The following is a 24,544-nucleotide window of genomic DNA, read 5'->3' as shown; positions in this document are numbered from 1 at the left end:
CTGTTTGTCATCCTGTCCTGATGTTCGCTTTAGAGTCCTGTTGGAGGTGGGTTAGCCTCAGGTGTCACTCAGGAGGGTTGTTGACACTGTCTGTTGGGCTGTGTTGGAAGATGGTGAGACAGTTTAACCATACTGCACCCCGAGATAATGGCAAGGAGAAGATCCTTGTAGATTTGGCTTGCTGCTGCTGCTGCTGCTGTTGCTGCTGCTGCTGCTGCTGGAGCAAGCAGGTGAAGGCAGACCCCATCCAGCCTGTGCTCAGCCCTGGATTGATGGCTGCTGCCAGCAGAGATGCCTACCCAGGTCTCTTTTCAGCCCTGGACCTCCATGTGGTCATAACTTGGTCTGCTCTTCCTGAAGCCCGACTGTTCCACACTGAAATGTGTGGTCGTGGCTGATACTGCTTCTTGACCCTCTCGGGGGCCCTGAGCTGAAACGTAAGCCACTTTTTTCTGCAGTATTTGGAAACTCAAGTGTTGGATTATTACATTATCTGTGAATTTTCAGTTCCTTGAGATATGTCTCCCTGGAGATAATTTAAATAGTTCTGTATGGTTGGCTCATCGTTTTATTAGGGTCGCAAAGCCACTGGAATAGTTTGCGATTCAGAATTAAAACGATCAGTGTTGCCTTTTCCTGTAAAAGTTCTCATCCTTCCTAACAAGGCCAGTGACTAGTTAGCCCAAGTCTCTCAGAGCTCCTGTGCACACTAGACTCCTAATTTGTTCCTAGAAACAACTGGAAACCTTAGCTTGAATTTAGGACAATGATTCACTTATTGGTGGTGTTGTTGCTGTTGGTTGTTTGTTTTGCTTAGTTTTGTAAAGGCACCTAGGAATTGCCGTCAGTCTCTTCAGAGTGTGTCCTGTGCATAAAACGTGTGTCATGAAACGTTTCGCAGTCTGTGATCTGGCATAGGCCTAGCCTGGCTCTGTTCTGAGTCAGGTTTGGGTGTTGGAGCTGCTCATGTGCTTCTGGAAGCTGACCCTGGGGTGATGGCATTGGCTGTCGTGGGGTCTGTTTCCTGTGTGGATGCCTGTCTTCCGTGAGACAGCTCTGAGAGAGAGCGCAGGAGGTGTGAGTGGGGACTCCACTGGGAGGTGTTTGAGCTGGGACTTGAAGAAGGTAGGGATGCCAGTGGGCATTCAGGGTGGCATCGTAAAGATCCACTGGTACGAGGGGAAGACAGACAACAAAACACTAATCATGTTGAGAAAAACAATAGGTAGAAAGATTGTCTGGAGATGTGACTGATACAAAGGACCTCATAATGAAACCCGAAACCAGAAAGATTTCAGAACTCTTTGAGCCTGCTTTTACTCTCTCTTTAGTAAACTTTTTTGTGCTTCTAGATTTATTCCATATTTGAAGATAGTAACATAAAAATAGATGTGGGACAGATTCCCAGTTGCTTAAGGCCAAAATTAATGCGACGACTACTTTTCTCCCTTTGTTCCAAAATCTCTTCCAGCCGCCAGGAAGCACACAAACAAGTTGTTCACTTGTTTCCACGTTTAGCAGACTATTTCTGCAATAAACAACAACAAAAATGTGATGTCCCGTAGATCAAAGTGACATCAGAATAATTTGACGTGTTAAGGAAGGAAACAGTTTTGCCTGCTGTTACCAGTGTCTTAGGCACACATAAGGTAGTGCTGTGCCCAGGAGCAGTCAGGGCTTTTCCTGTCGCTGAATGCTGTGTCCTCTGTTGCACTTGAAGAGTTAGAGGGATAAATCTTAAGTACTCACCTGACTTTTCTCCCGTATCAATAGCTATAATTAGATTTTCTCAAGTGTCAACATATACAGTATAGAAGTATCTATCCTTTGCCCTTAAATGGTGTACCACCTTACAAGATGTGTTAGACTTTAAAATATGTAGACATTTTGAGCATTGTTTCTTCAGTTTTGAGATTAAATAAGATAGTCACAGAGAGAAACCCTTCCCACTTGGGCGAGCCTTGGGGGAGGCCCCAGTGGAAGTGGACCTCCAGGGAGAGCCCCTCTCCAAGCCCCGTCTGTTAGAAAGTCAGGCTTGGTAGCACTCCGCAGCAGTGAACAACTGTAGTGAACCCACCTTAACCGAGAATGAACTGTGTGCTCTTATTCTTATCTGTCACTAGGGACCCCAGAGCGTCCAGCTGTGGGACAGTCATAACAATGATGGCTTTATAATTCAGGCTATTATATGCCAGTCCCTGCTGGACATTTATCACAAACCTCCTTGTGTATGCTTTATGATGTCCATTTGACAGGCAGGGCAGACCCAGAGCTGCCATGTTGCTGATGAGTGACAGAGTCAGGGTTTCCAGCCTATGTCTTACAGGTGAGCTCCAAACAGTACCTTTCTGGGTGCTAGTGAGTGTCCACAAAACACCCCACCACCACAGAAAAGCACTGTTGGGCTCAGGACATTCCACTCTGTGGTTGCAAAGGGAAATGGGTGTACGGGACTGGTGGTCTCTGAAGAAGAGGAATGGTAATTACTATTTTCCAATTCAAGGCCGGCTGCCTGGTAAACTACTGTAAGTTCTTAGTAAAAAAGTTTAACAGTGGTAACTACAAAATATATTTATATGAAAGAGAGTACTGTGTGATACACTTGCTGTTTAGAATGGGCATAGAAGGTGTGTGGGGAAGATAGAGTGTACCTGTAAAAGTTAGTCTGATTTATTTATACTCTGCCTACGACTGGGCAAGATGGCCTTGCAACTCATCATAGAACATGAAGAGTTGGGAGCCAGAATCCCTGGCGATCTTGTCTTTGCTTAAAAATCTAAAATACTGGTTAAAAGTAGAGTCAGTGGGTAACGTTTCTTTTTGATTTAGGAACACACGAGGTTCCTTGAACAGACTGTCATTAACTCCAGTAATGACAGTGTCACAAGAGCGTCTTAGGGAGGGAGGTGGAACACTGCGTGGATGGACTGTCTGCTCTGTGTCTTTTCCTCCTTCATTTTCTTTCACCGGAATTGCTAGACGCAGGACAGGAGTGAGAGGCGACGACTCTCCTGTCCCTGTGGAGTACAGAAACAACTGAGAGGAAGAAGTAAATTTGTTCATGGAGCCCAGAGAGCCCGAGAGCTGGGTTTGAACAAGAAAGAGGAAACATCTGCCGGCCGCTCCAGGGGGGCGGGGCGGGGCGGGGCGGGGCAGGGTCAGCGTATCCACCTACACTGTGACTAAGCTTGTGAAATGAAGGCGGGTGAGCCTGCCGTGGGCTCTCCTCCCTGGATCAGAAAGGCAGAAGCGGCACAATCTGCTATTCATACGGAAAGCGTGAATAGAGAAAGGGAAAATGCACTTGTGGGGTTAAGAACATCTGCCGCGACCCATCACTCCGAGACAGCTGGGCGGTGTTTAAAACAGCTCGCTGGTGCTTGGTGGGAGAGTGAGAGCACGGCGAGGGTGGGGACCAAAGGGGTGAGACTAATTAGGTCATGAACAGCCTCCAAACATACATCTTATTTTCTCAGTGCTGAGACCCAGAATCTCATCACCAAGGGAACGCGGTGATTAATGGCAGCAGCCATCAGTGTGACATGGAGATAAATTGCTCATAGCATGGTACAGCTGGTGCCTAGAAAGAAAGCCACAGAGACCCAGAATAAGTCCTGAACCAACACAGTGAAGGAGACCAAGCTATTCCTCTACCAGTGTACCAGTGTCTTGGGGATGATCTCTCTTCGGTTTCTCTGTCATCCATTCCCGATAGCTTGTTTCTCTCATTATTAACAATGGAGCACCACCCACTTCCCAGAAAGCTTTTCACGTGCAGAGTTTGGAGGTCCCCTGCCCAGCTTTGCAGTGTTCTCATGGCTGAATATAGCCCTGACCATGAAGGCACTCTGTGACAAGATGTGCCATCTGCATTAGTTCATTTAATGCCCACAGATCTCCCCCCTCCCCCACCCCCGGGGGGGGGGCCCACAAAGCAGGTGATGTAATCTCTGTGGAAAAATTGGAAACGCTGTGAATAATGAGGTTGACTTGCTGAGACCACACATCTGGTCCTAACCGGAGAAGACTGGCAAGCCTCTTCCTCCTTCACAAGCCTCTTCAAACCATGTTTGAGGTGTTGGGGCATCTGGGGCCTCAGCAGCTCCACCCACAGCCTGCTACTGAGGGCTGAGCGGGTGACTGCTCTTGAGTCTCCAGCCCTGACCTCATCCCTTTGTCCAGGCTCACTACACCTACTTATCTGGTTTGAGTGCAGGGAAGTCGTGCCTCTGACCGAATCCATCCATTTTCTAGTTCCCCGACCAAGCCATGCCTGGCTTTGCTGCCGTTATTGAAGTGAGCATCCCTCCACACCCCCACACTCTGTTCCGTCTTCACCAGAGGCGTTTACTAGTCTCGGCTGTGTTTAGTGTGGCCTTTCTAAAATCGGGTCTTCCAAGAGTGTCAGTGGCTTCTCTACACTGAGGAGAGTATTTACGTCATCTCTTTAAGATTCAGGTATTGTGTGGTGTACGGGCGCACAGAATCTGGACGTGCATCTCTGCTTTGCTGCCGCCCTCTTCCTTGGAGCATTTCTTACAGGAAGTATAATAAAACGGTGCTGTGCAGCCCTTTGGTTTTGCCTTCAAGCCTCTCTATAAGCCGCTGTCTTTTCCTGAGGAATTCTCATCCTTGAAGCTTCATGCCGTCTGGAGAGCCTCCTCGGTGTTCCGGGTCCCTGTCCAATAGGTGCTTCTGGATTTCCATTCCACTGCTTTTCACCAGTGTACCCCCTACCAATATACCCAGGATTTGCTTGCTGGTTGTAGTGTTAAGTATGTAGGCCCCACTCATCCTCAGATAGCTATGCTGTGTAAATATCCCTAAGACACCTTTTTCCCCTCTGTATAACAGGAATGGTAAGTCAACTGCACTGGGCTGTTTTAGTCTGATTAAGCCTGGTAGCTCTCTGGCTGAACTGTCTAAATGGCAGAAACACTCCTCATGAGTATAATTCCCGTGTGCCGACCACCGAGCTAAGTATTTTCTATGCTTTATTTGTTCCTCTAAAAATAATTGTATAAATTAGCCTCATGGCTGCTATAGTGTCCCTGCTACAGATGGGACGATATGCCCAGTGGCAAAACAGTCTGCTCTGCATACCGGAAACAGCAACAGGATTAGATTTCAAACCCAGCATAAATCATAGAGCTGAAGTCAGTTCTCATGAACAACAGCTGTAACAGATGCTTACTCACATCGCGCTTCATGTTAGGGATGCATGGGTTGAGCCTAGTGTCTATAGCCATAGACTCCAGGAAACCGAGCATCGTTTGTGAGGGCCGGGTAGAAAATGCCCGTGCAGTGGGCACCAGAACAGTCCGGGCCCCTGCAAGCCAGCAAAGCTGTTCTCAGAGATTCTTCCTTGTTCCAAGTCCACTACCTTGAGCTTAAGGGAAGGTTCATTCAAGTTGAGGCTGGAGCTTTAGGCGTAAAAAAAATTCCTAGAAGAAAAATGGAATAACTAAGAAAACAGTGTATGTTCATGCTCCTCTATAAAGTTGGCTGTAGCTCACCCACTGATCATGGTCTATACATTCCTCCACATCGGGGTGGGAGCTAGAGAGGCAGTGTCTTCAGTACTCACGGAGTACTGTTGGATGGGAAGGTACGCAAGGCCATCTCACAGTGTCAGAGTTACTCACTTTTTACCACCAATCATGTTATTTCATGTCTGACTTCAAACAGACAAACAGATAATTTGCTCATTGTGGTGGTGGTACCTTTGATCCCAGCCCTCAGGAGCCAAGGCAGAAAGGTTGTAAGTTCAAGGTCGGCCTGAGCTACATTGTGAGCATTGTGAGCTGGGGCCAGCCTGGGCAGTAGGATGAGACCGTCTCAAAACAATAAAATCATTTTAAAATTAAAAATAGGTAATTAGGTGTTATTTAGTAAATTAATTTGGTAGATTAAATATTTGAAAGCATGGCACATAAAGACCATATGGGAGAATGTTCTGAGCCAATATCTTATATCTCAAAGTAAAAAATTGTATTACATCACAACATCTTTTTCTCCTCGGCTATCGTAACAAATTTGGATTTTAATTGTTAACCCTGTGTAATAAAGGTTTCTGTAAGGAGAGCCTTGGCGGCCTTCCTCAGCTTTACAAAGTCATCACGGTTGCGCCGTAGCTTTTGTATTCATGTGGAACAGCAAACAGCAGCTCAAAGGAACTCGAGAGAAACGGTGGGTAGGTTCACCCAGATACACATGACCTGAGTCTACGTAGCTGTAGGGTTGCCCGGGCATAGAATGCCCTCCAGGAAGCGTGGAATCTACTGCTGTTTTTGCTTACAGCAGTCACGTGCTAAAGGCATCGCCCCTTCCTGCTTGGTCCTCTCATCTTCTCTGGTAGAGTCTCTTGTCTTCCCCGCAAGGAGAACTGACTGGAGGGCAGGGACTGGAGGTCTGGCCGGTCCCCACGGCCGGCCTGTCACTGGACAGTACCAGGAAATTCAAGTTGGCAATTTAAAAATCATTTCTTTTACTTTAGCTCTTTACCACATGGTACATAGCAAAGGTAGTTCCAGATGGATTACAAACAAGCAACCAAAAAGATACTTGGGAACACCTGGCGATGGGACTATTTACTGAATTTCTAAAGCTGTCCCTTGGACTATAGTGCAGTAGGGGTCACGGTAACACAGAAGCTTGGGCAACTGTAACGTATACAGTTTATTTTTGGGATGTCAAAACAAAAATAAATTGACAAAAGAAATATTTTTAAAAGCCCAGCAGTCCCCAGTGCTAGCCAGGTCCAATGAAGCAATGGAGGGCTTTAACGGGTGGTTCTCAACCTGGGGGTCACAGCCCCTCTTCACAGGGGTGTCCTCGGACCATAAGAAAACAGATATTTACATTATAAGTCATAACAGTAATTAAGTTATGAAGTAGCAATGAAATAATCTTATGGTTGGGGGTCACCACAACGTGAGGCACTGTATTAGGTTCGCAGTATCAGGAAGGTTGAGACCCACTGCAGACAGAGGTAGAGGACAGCAAGGGTCACGTCCTGGTGGAGGGTTCTGCCTCTTCATGTTTTTTCTACTGGATTGTTGAAACTGTAGGAAAATGCTGTTTCCATGGAAATGTTTCACAGTGCTTTTCGCAAAACCAGAAATCAGGAAAAGTTAGGACACTCTGAAGTGTCCGGTGTGAGCAGATGGTGAGTCGATGCTGGCTGCGATGTTGGTTCTCGTCCCTGTGGTCACAGAGCTCACTTGCTGGTGACGGTGATGACTGCATTTCCCATGTTCTTCATTTGTGGTTGGCTGCAGAACACAAGGCGTGGTGGTCTAAGACTGGCATGCTCTGCGGCCTCAGCCGACCACTGCTGAAGAGGAAGTGTTGTTTGTGCTTCATGTGGTAACAGAGTCCACGTACTGAGGCCCTGTGATCTGCCCCACAGGACGGCTTTCCAGACTTCCAGGAGTCGGTGCACACGCTCTTCCAGCAGGCCAGAGCCAAGAGCGAGGAGCTTGCAGCACTCAATTCCCAGGTAACCAGCCCTCCTCGTGCAGACAGCTGTGGGCTTGAAGACGGGGCTGCTTCAGATTGAGGGTTTGGAGGATTGAATTGTCTCTGGTTATTGTTAAAATGTCTTCTCCACAGCTGTATCTGTCCGGTGGCAGGAACGACTTGGTTTCATTTGGTTCATGAACAGAATCTGATAAGACATTACTTACTTGTAGGAAATGGGGCATTCTCTTTTATTCTCAGCATGGCTGTGTACAGCACAATTCTGAGGTAAAGTCGCACAAGATCTCAGTCGCATATTGTCGACATCGTAACTCTTACCTCATTTAAAGCCTCACTGAGGAATTGTTAAATTAGTGTGTGGCTTTGGATAATTTTATTAATTCCTGTACATATTGAGGGGGTGCGTGTTTGTGTGGGTGCAGGTGTGTGTACACGTGTGCACCTGTCTGTAGAGGCCAGAGGGAAGCTGTGGGTGTTATTCCTCAGGAGCCATCCACCTTCCATCGTGTTTATGCTGCTGCTAAGCCCCCAGGATCCACCAAGCTCTGCCTCCCCAGTACTGGGATCACAGTGCATCCACCACGCTCCACTCTTCATGCGGGTGCTGGGGTTTGAACGTGGCTTCTCAGGCTCATCCAGCCCGTGCTGTGCTGCACCAGCCATCCCCCACCCCCAAATTATAGTGAATTTTTAACTATGTCTGTGCTCAGAAGTGGACATTTCCAAAGTCCGTGTGTGAGTGCCCCTTTTAGACAGCACCGCAGAGCTGTTTACATTCACATGGAGTATTGCCAGGCCTGGTCACCGGGGAGAAGAGGGTAAAGGCTGTTTCCTTCTCGTACTGCCCGCTGAAATGCCGTCGGTTAATGGGTTGGATTTCAAGTGAAATGAGGTTATTGTTACCTTTGATTTGGTTTGTGCACATTTAGAAAAGTAGGATGGGCATTCTTTCTAGTTATTTAACTCATTCTGTGTTCCATCTATTGATTTTTAAAATTGTGAATCATAACTTTGGTAACCAATTTTATATAGCAGGATCCTTATAGTACTTTTACATAACATGTTAATGAATCATATCTGCATTTTGACTATTACTTCCTTGGCAAATGTCATAGATACGCTGCTTTGAATACCACAGGCAAGTAATTTAAAACGGTGCATACGAAAGAAGCTTCTGGAATACGTGCGGAGATGACTTTATATGTCACACACCAGCCTTGTATTTTAAACATGTCCGTTTATGCCTGGTGGGGAAATGCCGCTTCTCTCTGGGGCGGAGGCAGAGATCCTTGCTGGCATGGATGCTGCTCTACATAATTTGCATTGTTTAATTTTGGTGGGAGGTGTGTTTGTCTCGTTCCTCTAGACAGCCGTTTTACACCTTTTCTCCTCCAGGCAGGCTGTCATCAGCAGAGTCTGGATAGTGCCAGATCCTAAAATAAAATGCCAGGATTTCACCCTGTGTTCAGTGTAGTTGACAGCAGATGTTGCTGGTGCTCTTGAGTTCTTCTTTCTTTCTTTTTTTAAGAAAGAAGGGAAATCCTTTAAAAGACCCACGACCTTGGAAAACAAAGTGAAGGTTATGTTGTTTTTGAGCTCACACGGGATTCTCTTTATGGGACTGAAAAGACACCTTTTGAACAAACTCAGTATCTCACATGACGCAGACATTTATTCATATTTATGGAGGCAAGCATACCACAGGAAGTGTGAGCTCATTTTAATAAATACTAAATACATTTGCCGGAGTCTGAAATTGGCAACTTTAAGCTATTAAGACGTCTAGGATGCTGTGGTTGTTGGTTTTATTTTTGCTTTACTTTCTAGCAGGCTGAGAAGGGGATGGCGAAGCAGATGGAGCTGCTGTGTGCCCAGGCCAGCTACGAGAGGCTGCAGCAGGAGAGGAGGCTGACAGCTGGGCTCTACAGGCAGAGCTCCGGAGAGCACAGCCCGGACGGCCTGCCTTCCGATGGCTCTGACGGACAAGGTGCGCCCCTGCAGTGATCCGGCCTTCGAGCCGGCACCGTGCGCCTTTCACAGAGAAATGGGGAGAACGGATTAGATTTAAATCAGTATTTTGAAGGGATTATTTTATCCCTGTGAAAATCCATTTTTTTTTAACTAGTTCCTTTTCAAAGGAAAGTATTCATCCTGCACATTTTCATTTCTGAAATCCTTAAATTTTATCATTCCTATACTAGGTTTGCACATGTGTCTTGTAGAGGTTGGTCAGGATGGGGATGTGAGCATATAGGCCATTCCCCCCCAAAACAAACAAACAAACAAACAAACAAACAAAAGAGGTTCATCAAAGACAGTTCTTAGATGGAATCTGTTTCCTTGTTTTGCCGGGCATTGAACCTAGGGCCTTCCACTGAGGTACACCCCCACCTTTTCAAAATGATCATAACATCTTTCTTTAAATGGTGTAACATTTGTTTCCTAAGAGGACGTGGTAGTTATCTCTAAAACACAGAACACAGTCCATGCTAGAGAGCTCAGCAAGTCATGAGTGTTTTTACTATGAAAATTCTTTTTCTTTTCTCATGACTTCAGCATGAAGAAGATCCCCAGTCATTGTTATCCACTCGTTCAGAGGATTTTTTGAAGTATTTTCTATATGCCAGGCATGCCTCTAAGCCCAGAAGGCATAGCAGTTCAGAAGACATCCCTGCTCATGTGCCACTGAGCTTCAGGTAGAGAGGCATGCCATGTAAACCTGGAAATGGGTCCTGTGGTCCCAAATACTGCTAAACAGCCAAAGGAAAACAGTATTTTCATATTGTTTTATTTTATGTATTGTTCACTTTCTAGCAGATGGGAATTACCACTCTTGGTATCTCCTCATTCCAAGTAAGAATCCATCTTTTAAAAAATGCCTCAAGTTCACACAAAGTAATGCTTTGATGGTGCACTCCATGCAGACTGGGTTCTATTTACCCTCCTGCACTCCTTTCAGACTGTCCTCTGTTTACCCTCCTGCACTCCATGCAGACTGTGCTCTGATTACCCTCCTGCACTCCATGCAGACTGTCCTCTGTTTACCCCCCTGCACTCCATGCAGACTGTGCTCTGATTACCCCCCTGCACTCCATGCAGACTGTGCTCTGATTACCCTCCTGCACTCCATGCAGACTGTCCTCTGTTTCTGCATTCCATGTAGACTGTCCTCTGATTACCCTCCTGCATTCCATGCAGACTGGGTTGTGTTTATCCTCCTGCCCAGAACCTTCCTCTCTCCCACAGCCCCTTTCATGTCAGTGTCGGATTACCCTCTTCTTGCCCTCGCCCTCTTCTAAAATCCCTACCTCCCAGCTCATTGCCTCCTTTCTCGTTTGATCACACACACACACACACACACACACACACACACACACACCTAGGTTCAACAGACAAAAGAAAATGTGGTGTTTGTCTCCGAATTTAGCTTATCTCACTTAACATAGTATATAATGATTCCCATTCCATCTGCTTTCCTACAAGTGTTATCTTTTCACTTTCCTTTTCGGCTGAATAAAATTCGCCTGTGCGTCTGTACCTTGTGTTCCTTCCTGTTCATCTGCCGGTGGACACCTGGGCCCAGCTGATGTCTCAGCCCTTGTGAGCAGTGCAGCACTAGCCAAGTGTGTGCATGTCTCTGGGGTAGGAAGTCTGGCTCCCTGCAGACATACACACAGGAGCGGTAGAGCTGGGTTAGATGGTGGTTCTGTGTTTAGTTCCCAGTCGTCTGGGAACACCAGTGCCCACTCTCGCCAGCAGTGAGTGGGGATCTTTGCCCTGCATCCTCTCTGGCATTGGTTGGCATTTGTTTTCTCAATGTTAGCCGTTCTAACCGGGGTGAGGCAGAATCTCAAAGCAATTTTAATTTTCATTTGCTTTTACATGATAGCTGAGAATGTTGAGCCAATCTTTAAACATATGGGGAGTATGTATATTTCTTTAACTTTTTTTTTTTCAGAATTATCTAATCATTTCATTAGTACAGTTACTAATTGGAAGGTTAGAGGTTTGGGTGACTAATTTTTGTACTCCTTTATATGTTCTGGATGTTAATCCTTTGTATGATGTGTATTGCCAAAGGTTTTTTTTTTCCATCCAAATAAGAATAGCATGTTAGCAAGCCCTAGATCCTGACATGAGAGTGAAAGAAAGATTTTCTCTCTAAACCATGACAAACACATTTTAGTTGAGGTCTTAATTTCTCTGTTCTAAGAATTAACAGTCAAGCAATCACAATTATGAAAGATTTGATGGAGCTTGATTTATGACGCTAGCATAACTTGCTGTGATGGATAATATAATACAATTTATAAAGCATTTTACTGTATCTGCACTAGTTAATTTTTCATGGGTTGTGCTTAAAAACAAAAACAAAACTATAATTGGCCTGAAGCCATCTCTGCCTCTCCTTTTTTTCTTTTTTTCTTTTCTCCCCCGAGACAGGGTTTCTCTGTGTAGCCCTGGCTGTCCTGGAATTTGCTTTGTAGACCAGGCTGGCCTTGAACTCACAGAGATCTGCCTGCCTCTGCCTCCTGAGTGCTGGGATTAAAGGTGTGTGCCACCACTGCCTAGCTCTGTCTTCCCTTTTAAATGTGTGGTTCGGTAACAGCGTGCCTTAGTCCATGGGTACAGTGTTAAGGAAAATGTCTTACAGAGGAGCTGTGTTAATACAGTGAGTGCTGGAGAGCTTCTAGAAATGTGCGTCTCTTGTTTGGTTCATCCTAGCTCTATCTATACCCCTGCGGTTTGTTTCTTCAGCATCAAAGACTTGCCGTTTCCCTCCCAAGTTGTTTCAAAAGTCTTTCCCCAGTTAGCATAGTGTTTCCGTGCCTCCTGACATGTCTCCTTCTTCATAAGGTGTGTTCCAGCAATCTGTGAACATTTATTTAGGAAATCAAACAGAAAATAAACGACAAAGAACACTGGGAATGTTTTAAATGTTACTTTGTTTTTTCTGTCCTTTCTTCCTTCCTCCCTCCTCCCCTCCCTCCCTCCCTTCCTTTCTTCCTTCTCTCCTTCCCGTTAGGAGAACGACCTTTGAATCTCCGAATGCCTGATGTACAGAACAGACAGCCCCATCATTTTGTGGTCGATGGGGAGCTGAGCAGACTTTACCCCAGTGAGGCCAAGTCCCACTCATCAGGTGAGAATGCAGTGTCTGCAATCGGAGAAAACCTGGGTGGCATTCCCTTAGTTCTGCTGAACAGTGGAAATCACAGATTACCAGAATATTAGCCAGCCTCTTTGAGAGCTACAGTATTGTAAGGAATGACAAGGAAGAGTCATGGAGTTCAGACTACTGGACAAGCCATTGTATGGATGGCAGCCTGTAGCTAGTTTAAGCTGGGTAATAAATGGTTAGGATGAGTTAGACTGGCTCTTCTTTTCTGACAATACTGTGATATGACACAGGTGGGCTCCACACCTGGTCTCTTGCTGAGAAAGCCTTGTGTACCAGAACCTGACTATGCATGCAGATAGGTGCATTTTAGGGTGCAGTTTTATGGTATTTACCCAAGTAAAATGAATCACACAGCATTGGCTAGTAGATGCCAGCACCACTTAGGAGAGTCTGGTGTCATTCAGCCTTTGAGTAAAAGTAACTGTAGGAATCACTTGATCACGGTCATTGGTTTTAGAGATGGGGCAGCTGAGACCAGGCAGGACAGTTTGCTGGATTTGTACGTTAAGTCGTAGGAACAGGACTTTATGCTGATGGTGGATTGAGGATTAACTAGGAAGTTGTCCAGACAGTCTGCATCTTTCTGTTCATGTTTCCAGGGCAGAAAAGGCTGCTGTGCTAAATACTGTCCTCTACCGTGTGACCCTTAATCCACTGTTTCACACGGACTGTCAAAGAAGTTGACTAATGAAACTGTCCTCAAGTGATAGCAAATTAGTCTCCTCTTTTTACCAATATGAAAAAGCAAGCTCTTCTTCCAAGTTCTTGACAAACTAACATGCTTTCCACAAACTCATACTGCTTCAAAGACCCTACATAAAAGAAATCCTGCAGTTACATTGGTTACACTTTATGTCACCGTGGAGACACACTTGGTATCTCTGCTACATGGAGATAGTTAAGCTGGGATTTTACATAGAACAGAACAAAGGAATACCTAAAAAAGAGTTTTTGCTTTTCTTTTTAAGATTTAATTTTAGTTTTTAAACTTTTTTTATTTTTCGAGAATTTCATATGCTATGTTTTGATCATGCCCTTCCCTTCTCAGTTTTTCCCAGATCCTCCCTACCTCATTATTCACACAACGTGATGTTCTTTCTCTTAAAAAAAAAAAGAAGAAAACAAAAGCCCACCCCCACCCCACACTCACAGAACAAAACCCCATGGAGTCTGATTCATGGTGGCCAGTGACTTCTGAACATGGGGCCTATCTGGAATGTGGTTTTTATATGCCCAGTGTCAGTCCATTGAAAAATGTTTTCTTTTTTTAAAAAAAATGAGTAGAAATGACACAGATTCCATGTGGTAAGACCAAGTGACCTGGAATTCGTTCTCTGTGCTTCTCATGGATTCCTCTGTAAAGTGGATACTTCACAGGTCATTGTAAACCATGAACAAGAGAGTTTGAGATGTGCAGCTGGTAAAAATTCAAGCATTGTGGCTGTTTTTCTTACTCCTAAGTGCAATTTAAATCTCTTTCTGTATAGAGACGCTGCCTACATACATTGGGCTACCTACCTGTGTTCAGATAGGGTAGACAGACATGTTGGTTTGCTTTCTATGGCCCTTTCAAAGGATCTGTGAGAGTGTGTGTGTGTGTGTGTGTGTTTCATGTATGCATATTAGCCCACATGTTTTCATGTATATAATGTATTTATATGTATATATCTCCAAGTATTAGTGCATTATGTAAAGATTGCATTTCACATTGTTCAAATAACTTTTAAAACTCCATAGGACCTTTACTTAGGAACGTAAACTCTTCATTCTTTATTCCCAGTTAACCCCAGTTTACAGTGCCATGGAACTTTTAGACATAGTTTCATCTTTAACAGTGAGGATGTATTTCAATCACAGTTTTGTAGTAAATATTTTATCTATTAACATTTGTATGTGAAGGATCTGTTTGATTCTATACTTACCACAGTGCACCAAGCATTTTAAAAGGTCTGTTTATTCATATGCATTTCGTGTTTATCCCTCGTCCTACTCTGTGGACAGATTTTCCTCGCTTTAGAGGTAAGGGCATGAAGGTTCAGCTCACTCACATTAACTTACAGCTAGCAGTTGATGTAGTTGAGATTTAAATGTAACTGGTTTGTTTTTGGTTTTGTTTTGTTTTTCATTTGTTTTTCATGAGACAGGGTCTTGCTGTGTGGTTCTGGCTGGCTGGGTACTCTCCACATAGCTCAGACGGCCATGGAACTTGAAGCAATCCCCTTGTCTCAGCATCCTGAGTCCTGGGAATACATCACTACCGTGTTCAGCCAGAACCCATGTTTTTAACCATGAGTCTGTAAATACAATTCCATATGGAATTTCACAGTTATGAATAGTTAATAATATTTGCTGTGAAGGCGGGAGTTAATAACTTGACTCTTCCTGGTTTTGTTTTATCCAGAGAGCCTTGGGATCTTAAAAGACTACCCTCACTCTGCTTTTACCTTGGAAAAGAAAGTTATTAAAACAGAGCCTGAAGACTCAAGATAGCTGAGATTCTCCCACCGTTCTCTGGAAATGGCACCAGATTCAAGGATAATGCTCCATCATAGAATAAGCCTTAATAACCAGTGTTGCCTCATTCAGCTCAAACAGATCATAGCCAAAGCGTAAGAACTCACACAGTCGTCTGTGGAAACCGGGACAAAGCCGCAGCCCCAGAGGAGGGAATCAAGAGAGCGTTGCAATGTAACAAACACTGACCATTCCCTTCCTGTGTACGGTGTTCATGTGGAAAGGCTCAATATTGTAGGCATTCACTATTTAAGAATGTACAATGTGTCTGTGTAATTTATAGAAGCAAATCTAGGTGTTGAGACCTTCTGGTCTAATAGATGTGGATACCATTCTTTTTACTTGAAATTTTGTTGTCTACTTTAAGTGTATTTACGGTAAATGTTACTCATCAACATTTAGGACTTTTGCAGTCATAAAAAGAAAGATTAAGCGATGTAGTTATTAGCACTGTGGCAGCGACTGGAGAAAGATGGAGGACAAATATGCAGTTTACACCAAGGAAAAGACGATGTACTTATTACTTGATTAAAATTGATTTTGGTTACTAGGAAATGTGTAGCCTTCACTAAATAATGCCACTTTCATTGGTTTAATCAATGCACAAATTAAAAATTGGACTAATAGTTCTAAGATGAGGTAGGCTACATTCATGACAGCTGCTCAAGATGTAAGAAAGTGGGACAGAAGCCTTGACACAAATGGGCTAATGTGTAAAAGCCTTGACTTAAGCATTGATGTTTCAGAGTATGTTAAGTAAATTAAGGCACAGTAAGTTAACCCTAAATGTGATAAAGATGATGATGACATGGGTGAATTGACATGGAGTGTGTGTTGTTTCTAGTTCTGCTTTAGACCTCGGCTGTAATAAATATTAGTTCCTAATCTGTTCTGCTGAACTCTATTGACCAAAGGTTAGATGAGATGTCCACACCAGAGTCTCTAATCACTGTCACATGGTCACCTCTCATTCTGACCTGTAGAAGAGTGTTAAAGTAGAAACACCAGTAAACAACTTTTACACCATCAAAAGGCTTTCTCCCCTTCCTACAGGTTTCTGTTGGAACACGGCATTTTTGCCTGTTAAGAAGTATCTTAGGGACCTTGACCCCTGTTGCTACCTTGGTGTTGACTATTGTGGTTTCACAGTGTGCTGTGAAGTAGAGCTAGGTGATACCATTTAAATAGAACATTCCGTTTATAATATTAGCCACAGCACTGGTCAGTATCCGGTACTTTCATGGACCATTTCCTGTATTCTGTAATCTATTTTGAGAAATTTTTGTGGTCCTTTTTTTAAAAAATTGTGTCTTACAGTTCAGGTTTGTAGATTTTAACATGCAAGTTTTAAAAGATGCGGTGATCTTCCAGCTGGTGTTTGTCTGTCTTTCCTGGACCTAGAACCTGCATCTTTAAATCTAGAAGTTAGTTTCCTTAAGTAACCAACTTTTCTGACTTCCAAGCTTAGAGATAAAGAAGCACAAAAAAATTTCAGTAGAATACAGTTTTTATTTTGTAAACACTAATGTATTAAACTTGCTATACATTAAAGCAAATAATATATATTTTTATTTGAATGGTATATATAAATTAGATGTTATAACTAGTGAATTTTTTTTTCATTTTGTTTAAGATATTTTCACTGAAAAGGGTCAATTGGTTACCTCAGTATTACAGCCAATATCATCCAAGGGACCATGTCTCCCCAGGTGTGTGTTATCTATCCTTTGTTGTGTGAATTCTGTTAAGATGATGAGTGCACTTGCTTCCTGTGGCAATAAAGAATTTCTGTGCCTCATGGACCGATGCTGAGAGTCTTCCACAGCCGTGATGCTTGTCCACTCGCCTCCCTTACAGCATGTCGGGGCAGGGTGACATCCTTTTTCTTTCTGTGACACTGAGGGCTGGACACAGGCCTCACACATGGACCAGGGCTCAACCGCTGAGTGATAATCCCAGCACTCATTTTACATTTTTATTCTGAGACAGGGTTATTAACTTGGCCCGAACTGGCCTTGAATTCACACCGTAGACCAGATAGGTCATGGTCACCTTGGGAGGCCTTTTCTAGCATGTGGTCCACACATTTCACACTTGAAATGGCTAAATATTATTGGCACAGCACCATTTTGTGTGTGACTTGGATGCTTCTCTGAGTCTTCAAAAGAAAGCCAAGCAGGTTGTCACCGCGGTGAGCAGGAGCCCATATCTCTCTCTTGTAGGATGCAAGTTAATACGGTAGCAAGTATTTCATTAAAAGCCACTTCTGGTCCAGCTGTGTGCAAGCATTGTTTCAGGGACTTGAAGCCTGTTCACTTGCTGTGAGCTCCGGGCATCCTCACAAATGAGATGCTCCAGTGGGCTCCACCATGACCAAGTGTCCTGACAGTGCTATAAAAACACAGATTAACCTCAGAAAAGGTGATGATGGCTGTTTCCATAGGGACCCTACTACAGGCTTGGGTGACGCCTCAGTGATCAAAAGCTAACACTGGGGGCAAAGCTTTTATTTCTGAATGTGCGATGGTTAAAGCTTCAGAGCCTCCATGGCTTCTAGTTCTACTGACTTATGAGAATGAAGAAAAAGAATCACTGCTTCTTATGCAGAAAATATGAATCAGAGATTTAAGTTCTTATTTTTTTCAAGTTTTACATTTGCTTTACACATGTCCTTTGTTTAGCGCATTTTTACCATGGTTTTTAGAAGAATGATAAATAATAACTGGTTTCATTATAAATTTGGCTTGTTAGAACTCCTTTCTTCCTTCCTTCATATTCTCACATCTATTGGGCACATAATTCTTAGGCATTACAACAGTGTCCTTTTGCATTCTAGTCTCCCTGAAGTCTGAGTCTCCACGATCGTTCTGAGAGCTCCACTTATGTGCAAGTCTCATAAAGTTCATAGTGTCCATAAAGACATTAAAGGCTGGTTTCTGCCAGCTCATCTTCAACCAAAGAAAATGTTTAATATTTCTACAGTAATTCAATATGACCTTCAAAAAAGAACATTTGAAATAAATCACAAAACATTCATCTTAGGGTTTTTCTCAGCACTCATGTGAAATTCTAGCTACTATTGTTTTTTCCTTTTTTAGTTTGAAAATATTTGGTTGGACCAGTGCGATGCCAGTCATTAGTTGGTCCTTGAAGGTTGAGGTGGGGATCTCTGTGAGTTTGAGTTCAGCCTACACAGGAAGACTGTCTCAAAAGGAAAAACATTGACTGGTAAATAAAAATTGTATATATTCAAGTGTAAACAACGACCATCTAATTTTTTATACATGTGCCTATTGTGTGTGCACAGTTTGTGAGCAACACATGTGCTCTGGCATACACTTGGGACAGAGGACAGCTTGGCGGAGCTGGCTCTCCTCTTGGCACGGGGTTGAACACACCCGTGCTAGGCTTGTGTGACACCTTCACCACGAGCCACTTCAGTGGCCTGCTCGTTTAATTTCTGTACAGCGCATACCGATTACCACAACTAAGACACCTCGGCGGGAAAGTGCCTCTATTGGGTGTGACTGGCACTTACCATTCTCAGTCGGTTTGCTTGCCTTTGCTAACTTTGAGTAGAGTGTTTTCGAATTATTCATTCTACACAGCGTCACGAAACAATTTTCCATTGATAGAAATTGAGAAAGACATCAATACAATTTTAGGTTCCAGAACCTTAATCTATTTTTTTTTTATGGTCCTAGAGTTGAACCCAGAGCCTCTTGAATCCAAGGTCAACACTGTCCCCAAGCTATGCTCTTAGCATCCTGTTTTTTTTTTTTAAAAAAAAAATCTTTATAACTGCTGTCTATTTAAGTTCTCATGGTACATTCTCCAAAGAATCAGCTTGCTTCTTCACAAGCCCAAAGAAATGTTGTTACTAGGTGCTGCCATTGGGACCTGGTGCTTCAGCATGCAGGGAAGTATGTAACATCAGCTCGAGATGGGGGTGCTACAGCAAAGGCTAAAAAGGGTCTTCTTCCTCAACGTCAGAGTGTCAGCTTTTGAAGTTTCCTAGCAGTCTAAACAGTTTTCTCATCAGCCCACGAGGCTCGCTGTGGGTGAGAGCCCGTGGCATTACAGATCAGCCTGTGCTTTGTATTTACGCATTCTGAAACCTTATGAGTCATCTTTGTATTAAAAGTTTTCACCTCATAAATTTATGTCTGAAGTGCTATGTTTAGCACCCACACACAATCCTAGGCCATTCTCCTCTAACTGTCTTCGGCACCCTATCTTGGCAGGTCACTTAGGCTTAAGTACATAGGAAGATGCCTAAGTAGTGCATGTGTAGGTGGAGTCCTGCCAGGAACCGGCTCAGCAGAGGCATTTGGTGATTTTTCTGAGGCTGACTACTCTCGTCAACTGTTGTCTGTGGTCTCGCACCGGACCTGCTCTTGTTCTTCCCAGACAAAGGGCTTTCTTTGTTAGGATGTCCTTCCCCATAGGTCAGCCGCGTCTCGCCGTTTTAGTTTTATTTGCCTTTGACATGCACGCCTGCTCCTCTCAGGTCTTGACTCATACGGAGTGATTTCCCATCAACAGCTGAGGCTAACAAGACCATCATCCTTGCCCTTCCAGCCAGTCTTACTGTTGTCAAAACCTGAATCATTGTATAGATTCATCTTCTATGTATGTATGTGTGTATATGTTATACAAGTTCATCAGCTAACTCAAGTTCTCTGATTTGACTGATAAAGCACAAGGCAGGTTGTATGGTGAGATCGGGCTGTCACAGCGACAGCTAAGTACTTAACTCCAATTCTCAGGGTAGTCAATGGCACTTTCCATTTAGAATTAACACTGAAGGTCAAGTTAATGGAGATCACTTAACTTTTCCAAGAATATCCTTGATACTGCGGTGTTTTCAATGGGAAAAGAGCTTGTATATGATAGTTTACAAGGGGAAGGTCACTTTTTTCTTTGATCCCATATTAAAAGACAGGACTAGTTCTGCCTAGTGAGGCAGGTGGCCTAGAACAGGTTAATCTTCTAAACTAGTCATAACTGCAACAGTGAGATGTCGCAAATCCAGTTTCCTGGCACACGGCAACAGCTTTACATTTAATCTGCAATCTCTAGGTAAGTGTTGTCACCCCAACTCTGCAGATAAGACACACCCCTAAGATGTAGCCATGGTTACTACACACCTGTGCTAGATCATCACACTATCAACAGACGTCCCTTAAACCCAGGAACATGAACACTGCGCAGTAAGCACATTCTACAGATTTGGCTTATTCACATGTGAAGAAACACCACACGTGCATGGCATGATGATGTTGATAACAGTATGAACCAGGTAACTGAGAGCCAAGATTGCAGCAGAGGCTCCCTGAAGGCAACCAATACAATGAATGCCAAGGCTGGTGCCAGGAGCAGAATGAACCAACTGCTTTTGGACTAAACCACCAAGGTGGGGTGTGAAACAGGCACAGGTACATGCTTTTAGGGATGGGGTAGAGAATCCGAGTGAAGAAGATTAGAGTGTAACAGCAAGGAGAATGCCGGCTGAATCCAATCCCAGAAACAATCAGAAGCGTTTTAAAAGAAGTGAAACCATGCAAAAAGATTGGGAATAGCCCAAAATAATACAAACTGGATGCTTGAGAGTTCCAAGAAGCTCCACAGGGTCTGGCTAGGCCTCTGGCTGTGGCAAGAGGTGTGTGGGTGCTGTTGGAGTTGTCCAACCTCAGCTCAAACAATGCGCAGAGTAAGGAGTAAAGGATATGCAGTCAGTTGGTAATTCATTCAGCAAACACTTGTTAAGACATTTGCCTAAAGATGTTTAGGCACACGCGGGGTTAGGAAGTGAAGACACAGAAGATCCCAAACTGTCCCTGCCTCCAGGGACACCTCCATCTAGTAGAAGTGATTGTATAGGTTGAATGTCTAGCTTGTAACCATTGGGTAGAAATTAACCATGGTTATGAACTTAGGAAACAGAGAGGCTTTCCAAAGAGAAATTTAGGAAGGAGAGTTTGGTACTCAACATTTTGTTTGGGAGGATTCTGGAGTCGTCAGTGTATGTGGGAAGAGCTACCCAGCAAGCAGCAAGAAATAATGGAGTAAGCTGGAAATATAGCTCATTAGGAGTGTTTGCCTAGCATGGGTGAGGCCCTAGATCCAATTCCCAGCACTGGTGGTAGGAGATTGGAAAGGAAAAGACCAGAGACAGAGTAAGATCTCTGTCTGGAGTTAAAGAGATCTGATTTTGACCCCAGAACATGTGTGAAAAGCCAGGTGTGGTGGCACATGCTCATAGCCCACTTGGTGGTCAGTGAGAGATCCTGTCTCCAAAAAAAAGGACTGTGTGGAAGGAACAACACAGGATGTGTCCTCTGGCCTACACACACACACACACACACACCCTCAGAGAACCCTGTGGTTAGTGGTTGAGGTATGTTTTGTGTGTATTCTATATGGAATGTGAGGGAAGGCAGGTTCAAAGAGGCAGCCAATTAGCTGTGTTTCAGACCGCAGTTCATTTTAACCTCATTTGCATCTGTAAATTACAGTGGAGAAGAGTTAATGTTACTGTCCTGAACTCTGTTCTCCTTTCTGCACCCAGTAAGAAATTTCTAGAAGCTCATTTACTGAAAGCTTGCAAGGTTAAAACATTATCATTACAGTTGTGACCTAAATAATCTGGTTTACAAGCCAGTGAATCTGGTGCTGGCATCCTCATGTTAATGAAAATCTACCAAGAAATTCCAGAACCCATTGATACTGAGAGATGGAATTAATTTTCATGCTGTGTGTTGCTTTTGTCCTGGTTGTGTAATAAGGAAGGAAACATACTGTTTAAAAGATCCCCCCCACCCCAGCCAGTGTGAGGGCACCTGTGACCTGGCTGTGCAGGAGCTGAGAGGAAGCAGTGTAGATAAGATAACTTCAAGCCCAAATAGAAATATCATTTCTTACTGGTTACACTCATTGAGGGCCTTTAAGATGAAAAAAATAATATATATTTTTTAAACTCAAAAACATGCCAGACATAGTGGCCCACACCTTTAATCCCAGTATGTGGGAGGCAGAGGCAGACAGATTCTTGGTGAGATCAAGGTCAGCCTGGTCTACATAGTGAATTCCAGGACAGCCAGAGCTAGTGAGACTCTGTCTTGAAAAATAACAACAAAAGTAAAAACCTCAAAGGCTCCTTAAGGACAAGAAACCATTGTTCAAGCTTTTCCTGACACACCCAATGAGGGATTCTAGGTCCAGAAATGTTTATAATTGAATACAGAGAGCATCGTGGAAGCTGGGAATAAGCAAGAATTACAAACGATACCCAATGCACAGGCCTATTCTTTGCTTTGGTTCATGGATGTGATCCTGGAAAATGAGAAACACTGGCAGTCATCTTGGCCATCTTCCAGAGCAGTGGAGATAAGCTCTGTTTGGAACACATTGAATCACCAGTTATCTCAGAGCTATTTAAGATTGTTTACAAACAAAAGCCTGGAGCTCAGATCAAAAATCTCTTATCCTTGTGAGCCTTGTGAGTGTTCTAAAGCAGCTGAAGCCAGGGCATCCAATGAGAATACGGTCAGTGAAGAAGGTGGCCAAGGATAAAACTTGGGAAAACTAGCTCATTTAGGGGTAGAATAAAAAGAGTCTTCAAAGAACTAAGCAGCCAGAAAGGTGAGGCGACCACTCAGGAGAGGGGAATTCTGGAAGCCAGGCAGGAAGAAGCCGCAGAATGAAGGTCATCAGGAGTAAGAGTCAAGTAGGATGAGTTGACTTAAGGAGGTCTATGTAAAATTTTGGAGAGTGATGCCAAGCAGAATAATTGGGAAGAATAAATATTGGAATTGTTTAATGTAATATGCTCAAGTAAAATAGAACTGATAGATGTAAACTGCATAAACATTAGTAATGCGCTTGATATAAGGTATCTTCTCATGTCTGAGAGTTATTGATTCTCTGATAAATATCCTGCCTGGTTTCAAATCTGTTGGTGTAATAAAGCACCCTAACAAGAAGCAACATAGGCAGGAAAAGATTTGTTTGACTCACAATTCCGGGTTGCAGTTTATGTTTGAGGGGAAGTCAGGGTGAGAACTCAAGCAGTTGGCCACACCACATACATAGTCAATAGCAGAGAGAAACTGAAGGCACCCATGCTGGCTGCTGGCTTCCCTCTGCTCTCATCTCACTTTCTCCTATCTTATGTAATTCGGGGCCTCCTGCCCAGGGAATGGTGCTACCCACAGTGGACTGGGTGTTCATATATTAATTGACAAGACAACCCCTCCACAAACATTCCCACCTGCCAACCTGATAGACAGTTACTCAGCTGAGACTCTTTTCCCAGGTGATTCTAAACTGTGCAAGTTGATACTAATTTAAAACTAACCATTGGAGCTGGAGAGATGGTTCATCTGCCCTTGCAGCGGACTCAGGTGCACTTCCTAGCACCCACATAGTGGCTCATAACCATCTGTAACTCCAGTCCCACACAGAGAACCTGACAACCCTTTTCCAGCTTCCATGGGCACCACGCATGCATGTGACACAAATCTACACATGCAGGCAAAACACACATAAAATAAAATAAAAAATAAATAAATGAAAACAAAACTAACCATTATACACCTGGTCTTGACTCCATTCACAGGCTTGAAGTCATTTTAGAATGAGCTGGCATATACAAATCCTCTGCATGCCAGAATTCAGGGCACCTAGAACTCTTAAGTCCCCCTCATCCCAGTCCCTATCACAGCCTGTATCTCAAAGAATAGAAGGAAAACCCACAGAATGACGGATTGGGCAACTTCTTAAACTGTATAGCTGAGCAGATTCATGTAAAACAAAACATGTTTTGTTTTTTGTTCTTTTTTTTTCCTTCAGTAGAATGACTTTTAAACTGCAAAATACTGATGACTCTTGACCCAAGTCCCAGGCCACCCTCGTAGACATCTGGATGCTCCTAAGAACCTTGTTTCTTTTATTTGAAACTTCTACTACTGCTTATCTGCAGCTGTCATGGTTTCATAACCAAGCCATGGCTGAGTAGACCGGCGCAGTGTTTGTAATCCCAGCACTTGGAAGGTGGAGACAGGGGTATCAGAGTTCAAAGCCAACCTCTACTACATGGTGAATTTAAAGCCAGCCAAAATATTCATCCTAATCTCTAACAATGATGAATTTGATGAATTTAATTCCATGAAAGAAAACTTGCTGCCTCTGCTTGTAGCTTCTGCTACTAAAGAATAAGTGTGCACATGACCAGCCTAGACAGTGTGTCCAACCACAAGTGTGTACATTACCAGCCTAGGCAGAATGTGTCCAACCATAGTGTGCACATGACCAGCCTAGACAGAGTATGTCCAACCACAAGTGTGCACATGACCAGCCTAGACA

General features: G+C 43.7%; 1 protein-coding gene across 2 annotated transcripts in view; it reads left to right on the top strand.

The window, feature by feature from the left end:
• Nab1 (NGFI-A binding protein 1) overlaps positions 1 to 16,995 on the top strand; it is a 40,481-nt gene extending 23,486 nt beyond the window's left edge. The window contains exons 5-8 of one of the 2 annotated variants that reach the window (XM_059278167.1): positions 7,412 to 7,501; positions 9,313 to 9,469; positions 12,509 to 12,625; positions 15,066 to 16,995. In XM_059278167.1, the coding sequence (XP_059134150.1) occupies positions 7,412 to 7,501; positions 9,313 to 9,469; positions 12,509 to 12,625; positions 15,066 to 15,154 (453 nt within the window). In that variant the 3' untranslated portion in view covers positions 15,155 to 16,995. Of the gene's footprint in view, positions 1 to 7,411; positions 7,502 to 9,309; positions 9,470 to 12,508; positions 12,626 to 15,065 lie in introns of both variants that reach the window. The other variant, XM_059278166.1, reaches the window with a different exon arrangement.
• The last annotated feature ends 7,549 nt before the right edge of the window (positions 16,996 to 24,544 follow it).

The sequence above is a fragment of the Peromyscus eremicus genome, chromosome 13 (assembly GCF_949786415.1).
Source record: "Peromyscus eremicus chromosome 13, PerEre_H2_v1, whole genome shotgun sequence".
NCBI classification, from domain to species: domain Eukaryota; kingdom Metazoa; phylum Chordata; class Mammalia; order Rodentia; family Cricetidae; genus Peromyscus; species Peromyscus eremicus.
Note: the sequence above shows the minus strand (reverse complement) of the source record. Positions and strands in the feature narration are given on the sequence as shown.